The sequence below is a fragment of the Salvia splendens genome, unplaced genomic scaffold (genome assembly GCF_004379255.2).
Source record: "Salvia splendens isolate huo1 unplaced genomic scaffold, SspV2 ctg398, whole genome shotgun sequence".
In the NCBI taxonomy this organism is placed as follows: domain Eukaryota; kingdom Viridiplantae; phylum Streptophyta; class Magnoliopsida; order Lamiales; family Lamiaceae; genus Salvia; species Salvia splendens.
This window is the reverse complement of record NW_024599046.1, coordinates 33,852-48,175: the sequence shown is the minus strand read 5'-3', so window position 1 is coordinate 48,175 and position 14,324 is coordinate 33,852. Positions and strand designations below refer to the sequence as shown.

The 14,324-nt window shown below is 34.2% G+C and overlaps 1 protein-coding gene and 2 long non-coding RNA genes across 4 annotated transcripts; 1 reads left to right on the top strand and 2 right to left on the bottom strand.

Moving 5' to 3' along the window:
* Positions 1-1,658: 1,658 nt before the first annotated feature.
* Positions 1,659-7,342, bottom strand: LOC121790050 (AT-rich interactive domain-containing protein 2-like). 2 transcript variants are annotated; one of them, XM_042188345.1, is made up of 4 exons: positions 7,207-7,342; positions 5,311-5,370; positions 2,949-3,036; positions 1,659-2,763 (listed from the first exon to the last, which is right to left on the bottom strand). In XM_042188345.1, exon 4 carries the CDS (start codon positions 2,706-2,708, stop codon positions 1,905-1,907), a length of 804 nt encoding a protein of 267 aa, XP_042044279.1. In that variant the 5' UTR covers positions 2,709-2,763; positions 2,949-3,036; positions 5,311-5,370; positions 7,207-7,342; the 3' UTR covers positions 1,659-1,904. The 2 variants fall into 2 exon arrangements, with proteins under 2 accessions (XP_042044279.1, XP_042044278.1); XM_042188344.1 differs by having other exon boundaries at positions 1,659-3,036.
* Positions 7,343-10,955: 3,613 nt separating this feature from the next.
* Positions 10,956-12,134, top strand: LOC121790052. Its single transcript, XR_006048184.1, has 3 exons — positions 10,956-11,130; positions 11,747-11,804; positions 11,953-12,134. It is a non-coding gene; the product is annotated as an uncharacterized LOC121790052 (long non-coding RNA).
* Positions 12,135-12,377: 243 nt separating this feature from the next.
* LOC121790053 lies at positions 12,378-12,981 on the bottom strand. The gene is made up of 2 exons (XR_006048185.1): positions 12,915-12,981; positions 12,378-12,766 (listed from the first exon to the last, which is right to left on the bottom strand). It is a non-coding gene; the product is annotated as an uncharacterized LOC121790053 (long non-coding RNA).
* Positions 12,982-14,324: the final 1,343 nt, after the last annotated feature.

The following is a 14,324-nucleotide window of genomic DNA, read 5'->3' as shown; positions in this document are numbered from 1 at the left end:
CGCCTTCCCCTTGTTCTTCACAGCCTTGACGCCTATGGGACGCCGCCGGGAGGGCATCGGTGTGCCGAAACTCTTTTCCTCCGTGCACGTCTGGTTGAGGTCCACCGAACGAGTTCCGCTTTCGCTGGTCGTGTAACCACCAGTGTCGGTGGTCTTCGTCCTCTTCACCACACCAGTGTGTAGAATCCCGCTTTGGAACTTCTGTTTGTCCCTCAAGAGCGCCCGGATGTTGAAATGCTTGAAGTCGCCGAACATGGACTGATACGACAACAACGCTCTATCGCGCACGTCGCTCAAGCTCTCGCCGTTTCCCTGATCCCTCGAGCACTTCTCGTACTCCGCCGCGAAGAGGTTGACTTGCTTCTTCACCTGATCTCAGTGCTTGCGGAGCTGTTCCCGTTGGCGCTTGTACGCGCTCGGCGGCTTCGCCTCATTGTAGCCCTCGGCGATGCGATCCCAGTACGCGAGCTGCTTCTGGTTGTTCGCAAATATCGGGTCCTCCGATATATCCACCCAACACCTTGCCAAGACGAGGGTTTCATCCGGCTGGTAGTTCGTACGGCCGGGGGCGTACTCTTCACAAGTTGTCGGAGGGGGCGGCGGCGGCGCGACGGGAAGAGGCAGGGTGAGTTGGAGACGACTCCATGTCAGAGAGACCGTACGAATCCGTACTGAACTCCGGATCGTACTGCGTGTTGGCATCGAACGACCGATATTAGCCAGGTTGTGTACCCGGCCACCGTGCGCCATCTCCAAATATCGAGCTACTGGGACTTGAGTATCCACCGGAATCCATTTTATAACGTAATTTGAGAGTTGAAATGTGAATCGAAAAGTTACAAATGAAAAGTGCCAAGGGAATATATATAACAAAATTTTTGAATTTTAAAATAAAAAAAAATTAAAACGCGTTCCATCGTCCGCGTCGCCCACAGTGGGCGGAGGATGCCCTATCGTCCGACTTCGTCCGCCCTATTGTGGATGCTCTAAAACCTATTCTATCCATAAAGTCCCTATTTGGTTTTATTCTATCCATAAAGTCCCTATTTTTATGGATGGAGGAGGTATGAAACTTGGATTTTTATTCTAATTAATTGAAAATAGAATTGAAATAAGTAATTAATTATATATAAGTACTTAATCATGTGTACTTATTATTTCAATTAATTATATATAAGTACTTTAATCATGTGTACTTATTATTTCAATTACTATAAAAAATTTTGATTTCAAAATATGAAAATAAATTAAAATAATTAGCTAACAATGCTTAAGTGCCTAATTAAGTGGACTGGTATATTAATTGAGTACAAAACGAGTTGACCGCCAGCCTTCTGTGATTCCATAACTGATCAAATCGACAAGTGAAGGACATGAAAGTACCAAAAATAATATTCTTAACCGAATTTGTATTTATAAAACGACCATATATTTTAGGACCAGATCTAAACTTCAGTCTAAATAAAAGTGACAGTTCTTCTTATAAACTGTGAATGGAAAAGGATAGGAGCACATGCATGCTCTAAACCAATTCTCTCAATGAAAAGAATTCATTTTAAAAAATTTACTCTTAATGACGAAATAAAATGGATAAACAAACACAAGTCAGGTGCATGGATAATAGAGTTGAAATATAATTAACGTGAATCAAAACTTGATTAAAAGGTAAGAAATGAACTCATTTAAGCTTCATATCAAAAACATTTAAACCTCAACTTTTGCCACTTGATCATGGTAGACACCATAGATCTACCCTGTCCTAGACATAAACTTCAACCAAGTATAATACATTCACGAATCACATTTTAAAGGATCAAGATACAGAGCTGCTGCTCTCCTTGTATTCAATCCCAAAAAACTTTAGTTCATTACCGCAGAATCGATTATGATATGTAATATCTAGACTAAGAGGCAGAAGAACTCACCGGCATGAGGTCAAACGCGATCTTCATATATTTACGAGTGGAGGAAGTAAAGCCAGCATGTAACCTCTTAAGCGACCCCTTGGGATGCATGACGTCCTCACCATCATTGACAAAATCATCATCATCGCCATTATTATCTTCCTCATCATCATTGTTGTTATCATCATCTGTGTCGACGATATTGCAACTCGACCTAGTTTGAACACCTATCCGCCTTGGGATGTACACGTTCAAATAGTAGCTAATGATGCTTCCTTTGCTATGGCATGGCAAACATCGTGAGGCGGCCTCCACGAAGCTTGTATCATGAGATGTAAGATTCTTTTTCACGATATCATTAAATTTCCTCTGTTCCTCCTGATTCCATAGCTTGGAGACATCTTCTCCCATGACATCAAACCTCCATTTCCAAAAGACGGGGCCAAGTTCGACCTTTAATTGGAACCTTTTGGCTGACACGTGTTGTCTAACGCACTCTATAGACCCAGGAAATGCACATAAACAATCTTGAGGTCTTCCTCTTCCGACCCTATCATGGTACACATTTTGGCTTCTTCCTTTCGGCGGCCATATTATCGAGTCCAACCACTTATTTTCATCATTCGACTCCGTTTCACCAATAGTTATGCGACTCTTTGAGGATGGGGGATTCCAAGATGGAATGTCTACTTGGAATCGAGGTCCAACCGGAATTGCCAACTTAGCATGGTCATCATTGATGAAGGAGAGCCAATCTATAGGTTGTTTTCTATCAGGATTGCTTGAGGTCTTCGACAATTTCATTCGTGAGACCAACTTCTTTTAACGAGGCTAGATGGTGCGAAATTATATGAAGATACTTATTCCAATAAAAGAAAACAAAAAAGAAATTTCAGCACATAATTCCAAGGAACATGTTCATTAGGCTAGTTGCTTCAAGATACAAGATCAAAGCCTATGCCTATATTTGATAGCTAAGAAAGGGCGTGTTGGAAGATAAATTGGCAACTAAAATCTCTATAAATATGTCAAAATATCTCATACCCAAAAATTATGTGCGCACAACAATTGGTAGGACGCTTCTCTTCAACTAACACCATATACGCACAAGCGTGAGGTGTGTGAGTTGTAACTGAAAAAAGGAAAAAAAGAAGAATTATCAATATCAGAACAAAAAAACAGAATTACCTTATCATTTATGGGCCCCACCATCCCTATGCAATTTCAACAACTTTTTCTCCCCCTCTCTTACTTTACAAATTACTCTCTCTGTTCCTTAAAGTTTGTCACACTTTTTCTGCACTCGTTTTGTAAAAATAATAATAAATAGTTAGAGTGGAGAGAGTGTAAAGTAAGAGAGAGTATAACTTAGTTAAGATTTTCCTCTATATTATTATCTCTTACTTTACCCTCCTCAACTATAACTATTTATTATTTTTTTTACAAAAATTGAGTGCAGAAAAGAAGTGTAACAAACTTTCTGGGACGAAGGGGGTATGTATTAAAACTCGTGCCAACCCTAAATGACCTATTTCTATGGGACGGATGGAGTATTATTTATTATGTTAAGTGGAGAAATGATTTATTTTTTAATATATTATTGTGAGAAAGAAAAGGTAATTGGAGTAATAATGAAGATAGGAAAAGTCAAGTTGGATATATTGATTTACTTTTTCCAAAGAAGGAAATGTGCTCTTTTGTGGGACAATTTAAAAAAAAGGAAAGTGTGACATCTTCCTTAAGACAAAGGGAATGCATCATAGGCTCACAATCAAGATTCTAATCATCTATAAAGATGATTAAAGATTATTGGAATAATAATATCTAAATCACCGGTACCACATTCAAGACTTCTAATCATCTATATTGTTTGCAATTATGATAGTTCTTAAAGACTACTAATGATCTATATCGTTTGCAACTATGATAGTAAGAACCGTTTACAATGCAAACCACGTGAGCTATAACCTGTACCTAGGTCATATGCTTACAACTCCCCTACTTTACAAAAGAAAGAACAATTTCTATAATGCTATTCAATTTGTTTCTCTACAACTTTTAGTTTTCCATTCGTTCGGTAACGATTCATTTTCATGTCTAATTTGTATGTTCTCGTACATAATACTCAGTAAATCCTTATACCAATGATAGATACACATAGTATTTATACATCTAATGCATAAAAATTAATGAGACAATGTCATGGGTCAAAATCTAATCCAAGTTATCCAACCTCAAAGCTGGGCACAACTGTATCTTGATATTCACCAACAACCCATTTCCATGTCAAATTTGTATGCTCTAGTTTTTTACTTAAATAGAAATCCCCATCCCAATTTTGATACACATAGTACGCATACATCTAAAACATAAAAACTCATGAGACCATTGCATGAATCAATCAAAACTCAAACCTAGGCACAACAATTATATTTTGATACTATTCGGTTGTGTTTTGGCGGGGGTATATCTACCATGTGATGCACCTTGACTTGTTAGACCATCTCTCACATAACTTTAATCACTATCTTTGAATCTTTGGGTACCACCCTCCCTCACCTATTTGATGTGCAAATTAAACTACACTCTAACAAATTTTACATATAGCGCACAAACTTTGTGCACGATATATGTGGAACTAAACATATTATGTACTCCCTCCATTCCACAATAGTTGAGTCGTTTCTCCATTTTGGAAAGTTCCATCATAGTTCAGTCATTTCCATATATGGTAACAAATAACACATTTTCTCTTTTACTTTTTCTTCTCTTCTACTTTATTATCTCTTTCTTTAACACAATTTGCATCCTTTTCTCTTTCATAAGTGTATTCAAGAAACTTATGTTTTGATTCCCCAGAAGGTTCAAAACTATACCATCTTGAACTCACATCGATAGTAACTATCATAAGTATGTTGAACAACTTAATGATTCATTATTATTACATCAATCAATGTAAACAAGCTTGTTAGAAGAGCTTATGCAAACATATAAAAGCTCTAAGATTATTATCCTTTGTTCCAAAGAAGTGGAGCTTCAAAACACCAATGCTTATTTCATTTAAACCTGAAGCCATGTACCCCATGACCCAAAAGTATCTCATCAAAATATCTTAAATTGGTTTTGAATCTATAACTAACAAGCACCTTAACTAGGGAAAAAATGAGGAAGATCACAACAAATGGATATGCCAAACTTAATATCCAACCAATGAAGCCATATCATCAACACTTAATAACCAAATACCACAAAAAGAAGAAAAAAAAGGGGGGAAACGATTAAAATTCACCAGGGAAATTCTTCTAGACTCTAAAATTAAAATTGAAGAGATCTCCATATACCAAATAAATCAGCAAATATGACGAAAGATTGGAAATTTATATATTCTATGGGAGCAAAAAGTTACCTTGCGATAAATGACAAGCACTGCAGTCTTCAACTTTATGCAGAGCAGCAAAGAGAAGCGCTGGTATAAAAGGAATTCAATAGGAAACCAGAGAAACTGTCAAATGTAATTTTGCCATGGTTTTTCCAGAATTTAAAATTTGAAATCAGAAAAGGCATTAGGATTTGGGAATATCAATGATCTTGTTTTCCCAAGGTATGGTATGAGGATTTGAACTTCAATTTAGAACGTTTGATATTCACTATGTTTTGTTTTGTTTTGTTTTGTTTTGTTTTAACTGATTTCAAATTTATTTGAAAATTTAAACTTTTGGGATGGATTGTGCAATTAGTGGTAAGAAAGAAAGTGGTCTTATCATGAAATATTTATAATTATAAATAAATAAAAGTCAAAATATATTGCTGATTATATACTTCTCCATTGTCCCTCCGTGAAAGAAATTTGGGTACAGGATTTAAGAAAATTGTAATAAGTGTTTTAAGGGTACAGAACGTAGATTAAAGTAGAATAAAATAGAGAGATGAATAAATAAAAAGGTAAGAGAGAGGAGTTGTTTTTGCCAAAAAAGAAAAAGACTCAATTACAAAGAGACAAACATAAAATGACTATGACTAAACTACAATGACACGGAAGGAGTGCCTCTGTCTATGAAAAATAATCTTATTTTTCATTTTGGGTCATCCACCAAAGTAGTTTCTACTCTATTTGTCCGGCATTAGAAGTCTCATTTAGATCAACACGAATTTTTAAAAATATAAAAAAGATTGCAGGAAAAATATAGTACAATATGAAACTCATTTTCATAAATAAATTTTATAATAAAATATGAGTGTACTCAGTTAAGTGAGGCGCAATTCACAAAATAAAATGATAAACTAAGACTTTTAACGAAGGACGAAAGAATATTTGTTTATGGAAATTATACGACTAACTTTCGGCTTTAGTCTTAAGCAAAGGAGATAAAAAATTTAACCTAATGTCATTTAATTTATACCATAGTAAAAATATGTTCGATCGTCCTTCAACAAAAAGTGTTTTTTTGTTAGCCCGTCAACAATGTTAGACCAATTTTATTTTTGAAAAGTTTTTTTTTTTCTTTTATAAGATCAGCTTCATTACTCAAAACCAATATTCAATCCCTTTATCTTTGTATCTCTATCGTACTTTACCAATTACATATTCAAATTTGTGTCATAGTCTCTATTTCTATGGACATAGTATAGTTGAGAAATTATAGTAAAAACAAATACTACTAATACACTAATTTTATTTATCATGAAAAAAATACTTCATGTCCCGACACATGTTATACTTCATCCGTCCCATAAAAATATAGGCACTTTCATTTATGGAAAGTTTGTCTATAACTCATTAGACATATAAATTAATTTATTTACAACTTATACCACTATAGCCCAACATTAAAATCAATAAACACTAAATATAATGTAGGTTCCACTATCTACTAACATTAACTACCCTTCTACTCACATCTCTTACTTTACCAATTGTGTATTAATTCTCGTTTCGTTTCAAATGCCCATATTTTTATTAGACGGGGGAGTAATAAAATGTGGGTAGAAAAAATTAGTGTAATGTGTGTCATTTTTATATATTGATTTTGTAATAAAATGTAAGAAGAATGAGTTAACGAAATTTATATCGATAGTAAAAATAAAATGAGATATTTACTGAAGAACGAATGAAAAAAATATGAGACCTTTAATTGCGAAAGGGGAAAGTAAATATTATTGGAGGATCAAATCAATTTCGACAACTTTAAATCATAAATACAAATTTAATTATCCAATACACCAAGAAAAACCCAAACAACTTTTTTGATGGAGCATTCTATGCATAAAAAATTAAAGAAAATTAAAGATCAACAATCATTACCTTGTCTAGTTGAGGAATTTGCATCACAAAACTCCTATGAGGAAGGCTATGAATCACAAGACTTTTTTTTACAATGAAAATTGTGATGAGATCTGGGGATAGGGAGGGAGAAGGCATATTTATAGGAGGCAGCATGGAAAACCCTAGAAGTGCATTGTGCATTGGGTTTTGTGGGCCTATTAGTTATATTCACATTTAATAGAATCCTAACTGTAAACGCTTTAGATTAGGGTGACGTTTTTAATTGAAGGTAGCAATTTTGAATCATAACTTTGTTATGATCTTTATTTATTTTTTCCACTATTTAAATCTCAAATACTCTCCCGACCATGAAACTAGTCTCATTTGTATACGGCACGTATTTTAATAAGAAATTGTTAAAGTAAGAGAGGTGAAGAGAAAAAATGAGTAAATTAAGAACTGGTCTATATCAGCAGAATTAAGAATAAATATTATTATTAGAATATAGAAATTAGATGGCACTAATGTCAGTTCAACCCGAACCTGATGGGCTGATCAATAAGTCCGTTAAAATTATAGGATTGAGGTTGAAAATTTAAGACTAAAAATCGAGTTAATAGGGCCAGCTCATTCAGATTGACGGGTCACGGGTTAAGCAGTTCAACCCGCCAGGCTATAGGGCTAGGCTGCATAAAAAAAACACTCACCCCGTCCCATAAAATTTATCACACTTTGACCGAGCACGGGTTTTAAGAAATGTATTGGAAAGTGGGTTGAAAAAGTTAGTGGAATGTGGGTCCTACTTTTATATACTTCTCCTGTCCCATAAAAATATGGTCAATTGAAATGATACGAAAATTAAGGCACAATTGGTAAAGTAAAAGAGAAGGAGAATGGTAGTTAAAGTAGTGTTAGTGGATAATGAGACTCATATTATTATTAGTGTTTAATGAGTTGTAATAGTGGGTCATAGTGGTATAAGTTGTAAATAAATTGATATGTAAGAGTAAGGAGTTGGGGACAACTTTACATAAATGGAAATACCCATATTTTTATGGGACAGATGAGGTATTAGTTTTATAATAAAATGAGTGAGAATGAGTTACTTGAATGTGTAGTCCACTACCAAAATGGTAAAAAGTGAAATATGCTAAATTTTGTGGGACAAACTAAAATAGAAAAATGTTAAGACGGAGGGAGTATTGTAATATTTATTTTTTTTGCTTATTTTTCATTTGATATCTATCATGTCTATTCTTTCTTTTAAATCATTCACCCACATTCCCATTCTTATTTTCTTTTCGAAAAATATATCTTCTTATGTTAAAGATAGACTCAATTTTATAAATGTCCCAAACTAAAAACACAAAAAGAAAAATACAAATTTTATATATATATATATATATATATATATATATATATATATATATATATATATATATAAGTGCTTAAAAAGATGGGTATATTTCATTGTTTTCTTTCAAATTTTATACTTTTTCGTATATCTTCCTCGTATTTTCATTTTTCAACTTTTTATTTCGACTAAATATTCTGTACAGTATATTTTTATTTCCAATGTTGATTTTGTTAGTGTGTAAATGTATATATACTTCATCCGTCTCATTTTAGGAGTCACATTTGAGTTCGCACGAGTTTTAAGAAAATTTAGTAAAAAAGGATTAGTGGAATGTGGGGGCATATAGTACTCCCTCCGTTCCATGTTAATAGAGCCATTTTTCTATTTTGAGAAGTTCCAAATTAATTGAGTCATTTCTATTTTTGATAAAAAGTAATTCTCACTTTGACTTTATTCTCTCTCCATCTCTCTTACTTTATTCTCTCTTACTTTATTCTCTCTTACTTTTTCCACCATCCATTTAACACATTATTCTTAAACTCCGTGCCGAAAAGAAATGCATTTATTAACAAGGAACGGAGGGAGTACCATTTATGAAATATTCCAACCGAGACTCCTAAAATCCCACCGAAAAATGGTAAACTGAGACGGAGAGAGTAGTATATAAGAAATACTTATAAATATTTAAGATTAATAAATAAGTAAGGTAATTTTAATCAATTGTTTTTAGCCTTATTAGTATGCTGTGCTAATTCAAAACCCAAACGTTTAGATTAGGCTTGTAAATTTTTAACCCTATAAAATTGTAATCCGATCAATCCGCATCCGATTGGAGTTAGTCCGAAATCTACTGAGTTGATCCGATTACTATCTCTACTCAGTAATGTAACATGATATCTTAAATTAATAAATAATTATGTATTATTGTCAATCAAATTATTTTCAGTTATGTTAATTTTTGAATACATGCGAGAATCATAAATTTATTTAGGGACGTCAATGGAGCCAATTTACTTGGACTTTGGCTAATCCGTTCTAGTAGTAATTGGGTATTCAAGTACGAGCTATTTGGGTTATAATTTTGGCTAATTTGTCCCGAGTGTTCTTAGCAAGATAAGTAGCGGAAATTACGTTAGTCAACTAGAGATGGAGTGTTAAACAAGGAAGAAAATTGCATCAAATATCACAAAAGATACATAAGAATATTTTACATTGTAGTGAGATTATTCTTCCCATTGTAAAAGGTATGCCATCATCTATATAAGGGTGAACAATATCGTGTATCAATTATTCAATATCTGTACAATCAATCAGATTCTAGCCATCGTTTATTCGTTTACAATGCGCGCAATCTTTTTCTTTATCAAAGTCTTGATCCATGTTTAACAAACTTATGATTAGTTTTGCTATAATAATAACATACGTATGAATTATAGCTTTTAGAAAAAACAATCTAGCTAATAATATTAATTAGGCTAGAGCAAGTTTTTTATTAGGCAATTTGATGGTTTAGACACACATAAGTGAAAGATTTGAAATATCAGTTAACACACGTTTAATCGATTGATGTATTTTTTGTATAAACGATCAAATATCCAATTTCTTCGATAAAAATTCCATTTCATCTTTTCTTCAAGCCTTAACTTATGGAAGTAATGACTCTGACAAGAAATACGATTTGGACTAAATATTATAACTATTTTATTTGCAAATTACTATTACTTTTCCCTACCTCTTTCTATTCGCCTCAAAATGACAAAACACATTAATTTTAGAATTCCCTATGAATAATATAAATCTGCACATAGTTTATTTCATGGAAATTACATTTATGGTTTCTACAATATTCGCTATTATAAGATGATCATTTGAAATCACACTAAAACACAAAAATTGAACTTGAAAAGAAAGAGAAAGAAAATAACAGCAATGAATAGCAGTAGAAGAATGTTTTACTTATTTTGTAACAATATTTGTTGCAATTGCAGTCAGGGGCGGATCTAAGAATTCAATTCAGAAGGGGTAAAATTATACTCCCTCCGTCCCGCACTACTCGCATTATTTCCTTTTTGGGAGTCCCAAGTTACTTGCACTCTTTCCATTTTTAGTAAAAAATTTCACCTACAGCCGTCATTTTTGACTTTCCTATACACTCATTCCTTAATCTCCGAGCCGAAAAGGAAATGAGCGAGTAGCCCGGGACGGAGGGAGTATTTATAAAGAAATTTTTAGAGTTTGAGAGAGGGCATTTATGTAAGAAATTGAAAATTTTGCAAATATAGAAGAAGAAAATAGTAAAAAAAATGTTTTAGGGGGGGATTTGCACCCTAGCCTCCTCAAGTGGCTACGCCCCTGCTTGCAGTTGCATTGTTAAGTAAATGTCAAGCTGATTTGATTGACGATTTTTGCGCGAAATCAAACAATCCTACTTTATGTACGAGATCCGATCCTCGATCCAAAGGGGCAGATGCAATAATGAAGGCACACACAAGGCAAAATCACTACTGAACAGTGGCAACAAAGAAATGATCAGCAAGTGCATCGAGAATTTCAGTAGCTAACCTCAAGGAGTGCGAGTCGATATTAATTAAATAAACGTGACATTGGTACGCTACGATCCTTAGGCTCGGCTGCTTCAACTGATATTGGTACTTGCGGTGATGAATTTGGAGCAAAAGAGCCAGCAAAGTTGAAAGGCTGATACCTTTGTTCAATTGCTTCTAATAATGGGAAAATCGGGTTTATAGGCTACTTTGCCTTTAAAATTACGTAAATGTACCCGTTTTGTTATCTATTCCATAAATGGGAAAAACGCCACTCTCGTTGGCGTGTTTTAAGTGAAAACGCCACCCGTATTGGCGTTTTACAACGTATGTGTCGTCGTATTGCATGTACGTTGAAAAACGCCGATGTGGTTGGCGTTTGAACGAAAAACGCCAATCCCACTGGCGTGTTTCAAAAAACGCCAATTCGGGTGGCGTTTTTCGTGCCATCCGCCGTGAAAAAAAGGCCAAAAATTATCCCAAGTTATACACGCCAATGGGATTGGCGTTTTTAAGTGAATTTTGAGTTAAAACGAAATGCACCCCAAGTGTTTGATGAAATGCCTCAAAGAGGACTCTGAGCCTTAGAATTCTGTTATTTTGTACGGTTATCAAGATAACATTTTAGCCTTGTTACTACTGTTATTAATGGGTTAATTTAAGCCAATCTTGTTTGCAGGAAGAGCTAGAAACTAATGATCACATCTCCGATTCCAACAACCGCAACCATTGCTAAGGTTGGTTAGTTTCTCATTCACATGCTGAAATTAAACACATGAAATATACTACTCAATTATCCATACATGATTTAATGGGAGGAAAAATGACCTTAGATGTTTGTGTTCTCTTCCTTATCTATACATGATTTTTGTGGTTCATTCACAGAATGAGAAAAACATCAACAGAGAAAAATCAGCTACAAAAGTGAATTCATCATCCATGGCTGAGCAACGGCTGGCGGCAGACGAGACATATCCGGGTATACTAGACATTGCCGGAATGGACTATTCTCAGGCAAGAAGAAAACCTCCGATTCAAAACTAAGCTTCATCAATTTTATGGAATAATTAAACTATGCATATGTAAATTAGCTAGAGCAATCCTATATTGTGTACAAGTAGAAATTAAATACTATGTTAATTGCCACTTTTGTTTTGTGTTAGATAAACTAAGATTTTGTAAACAAAAATATGTTGAATGCATGATTAGTTTATCGGATGCATGTTTGACACAATCTAATCTAACTCTTTGTACTTCATAACTTTTAATTTAATGCTAATTAGTATATGTAATTCATGATGTGCTTGTTGTAGCCGTGATGTGAAGCATATTTTCTATATTTTTCCCCTTAGATTACACGTTTTTATGTAAATTATGACTCATCAAATCGTGTTTTCATCGAAGTTTAGGATGTAAAATCTGGCTGGAGCTCACTTAAACATTCCATCAAACACTTGGTGTGCTATGTAAAAGACAAGGACAAAATCCTCTTTGAGGCATTTCATCAAACACTTGGGGTTGGCGTGTTCGACGAAAAACGCCATTGAGAATGGCGTTTTTAAGTTAGTGAAATGAATTGGCTCAATTTTTTCCAACGTTGAAACTGACATTCTGACTCGTCTGCCGCCAGCCGTTGCTCAGCCATGGATGATGAATTCACTTTTGTAGCTGATTTTTCTCTGTTGATGTTTTTCTCATTCTGTGCTTGAACCACAAAAATCATGTATAGATAAGGAAGAGAACACAAACATCTAAGGTCATTTTTTCTCCCATTAAATCATGTATGGATAATTGAGTAGTATATTTCATGTGTTTAATTTCAGCATGTGATTGAGAAACTAACCAACCTTAGCAATGGTTGCGGTTGTTGGAATCGGAGATGTGATCATTAGTTTTCTAGCTCTTCCTGCAAACAAGATTGGCTTAAATTAACCCATTAATAACAGTAGTAACAAGGCTAAAATGTTATCTTGATAACCGTACAAAATAACAGAATTCTAAGGCTCAGAATCCTCTTTGAGGCATTTCATCAAACACTTGGGGTGCATTTCGTTTTAACTCAAAATTCACTTAAAAACGCCAATCCCATTGGCGTGTATAACTTGGGATAATTTTTGGCCTTTTTTTCACGGCGGATGGCACGAAAAACGCCACCCGAATTGGCGTTTTTTAAAACACGCCAGTGGGATTGGCGTTTTTCGTTCAAACGCCAACCACGTCGGCGTTTTTCAACGTACATGCAATACGACGACACTTACGTTGTAAAACGCCAATACGGGTGGCGTTTTCACTTAAAACACGCCAACGAGAGTGGCGTTTTTCCCATTTATGGAATAGATAACAAAATGGGTACATTTACGTAATTTTAAAGGCAAAGTAGCCTATAAACCCGATTTTCTCTCTAATAATTGCTAATGCCTTGTAGAGGCAAAATATTTAAAATTAGTATCAATAATATTATTGATTCATGTTGTATGCAACGCAAACCAATGTTGCTATGATTTGAGTTTAAACCGATACTACTGTTATAGCAATCATATTATCTTTTGTTGATTTTTTATTTATTTATTTATTTCTGAGTTCAAGATGAGATGAGACAAAATGATAAATATTGAGATATAATGACATTGATATATTCAGATTTATAAGCAAAATAGTGTTCAAAATCAAAACACTTATAGTTCATTGGATCTTGTGATCTAATAGTTAAATTAGTGTCACATGTCATTTAATAATGTAGATTATTAGTCTAATAATGTACCTTGGCTAATAAGTACTATTTTAGTAAAAAAATGTACTCCCTCCGTCCCTTTGTAGTTGAGTTGTATTCCTTTTCGGATTGTCCCACTGTAGCTGAGTTGTTTCTTTTTTTGGCAAAAAGCAACAACATTTCTTCTCTCTTACTTTATTCTCTCTTCATCTCTCTACTTTTTCCTTTTCTACTTTATTATTCATTTACTTACCTCACTTAACACAACTTTTCTTAAATCCCGTGCCGAAAAGAAACGCATCTGCTACAAAGGGGTGGATGGAGTAGCATTTTAGTCCAATAATGTAGCTCGACTAATAATGTACTCCATCCGTTCCATAGTAATAGAGTCATTTTGCCATTTTGGTACATTCCATAGTAATAGAGTCATTTCCCTTTTGAATAAAAGTCAACACATTTCTCCACACCAACTTTACTCTCTTTTACTTTATTCTCTCTTCATCTCTCTACCTTTTTCATTTTCCACTTTATTCTCCCTTTACTTAAC

Coding starts and splice junctions, on each gene's coding strand:
- LOC121790050 (XM_042188344.1), bottom strand. CDS start 2,708: ATGAAATTGTCGAAGACCTCAAGCAATCCTGATAGAAAACAACCTATA.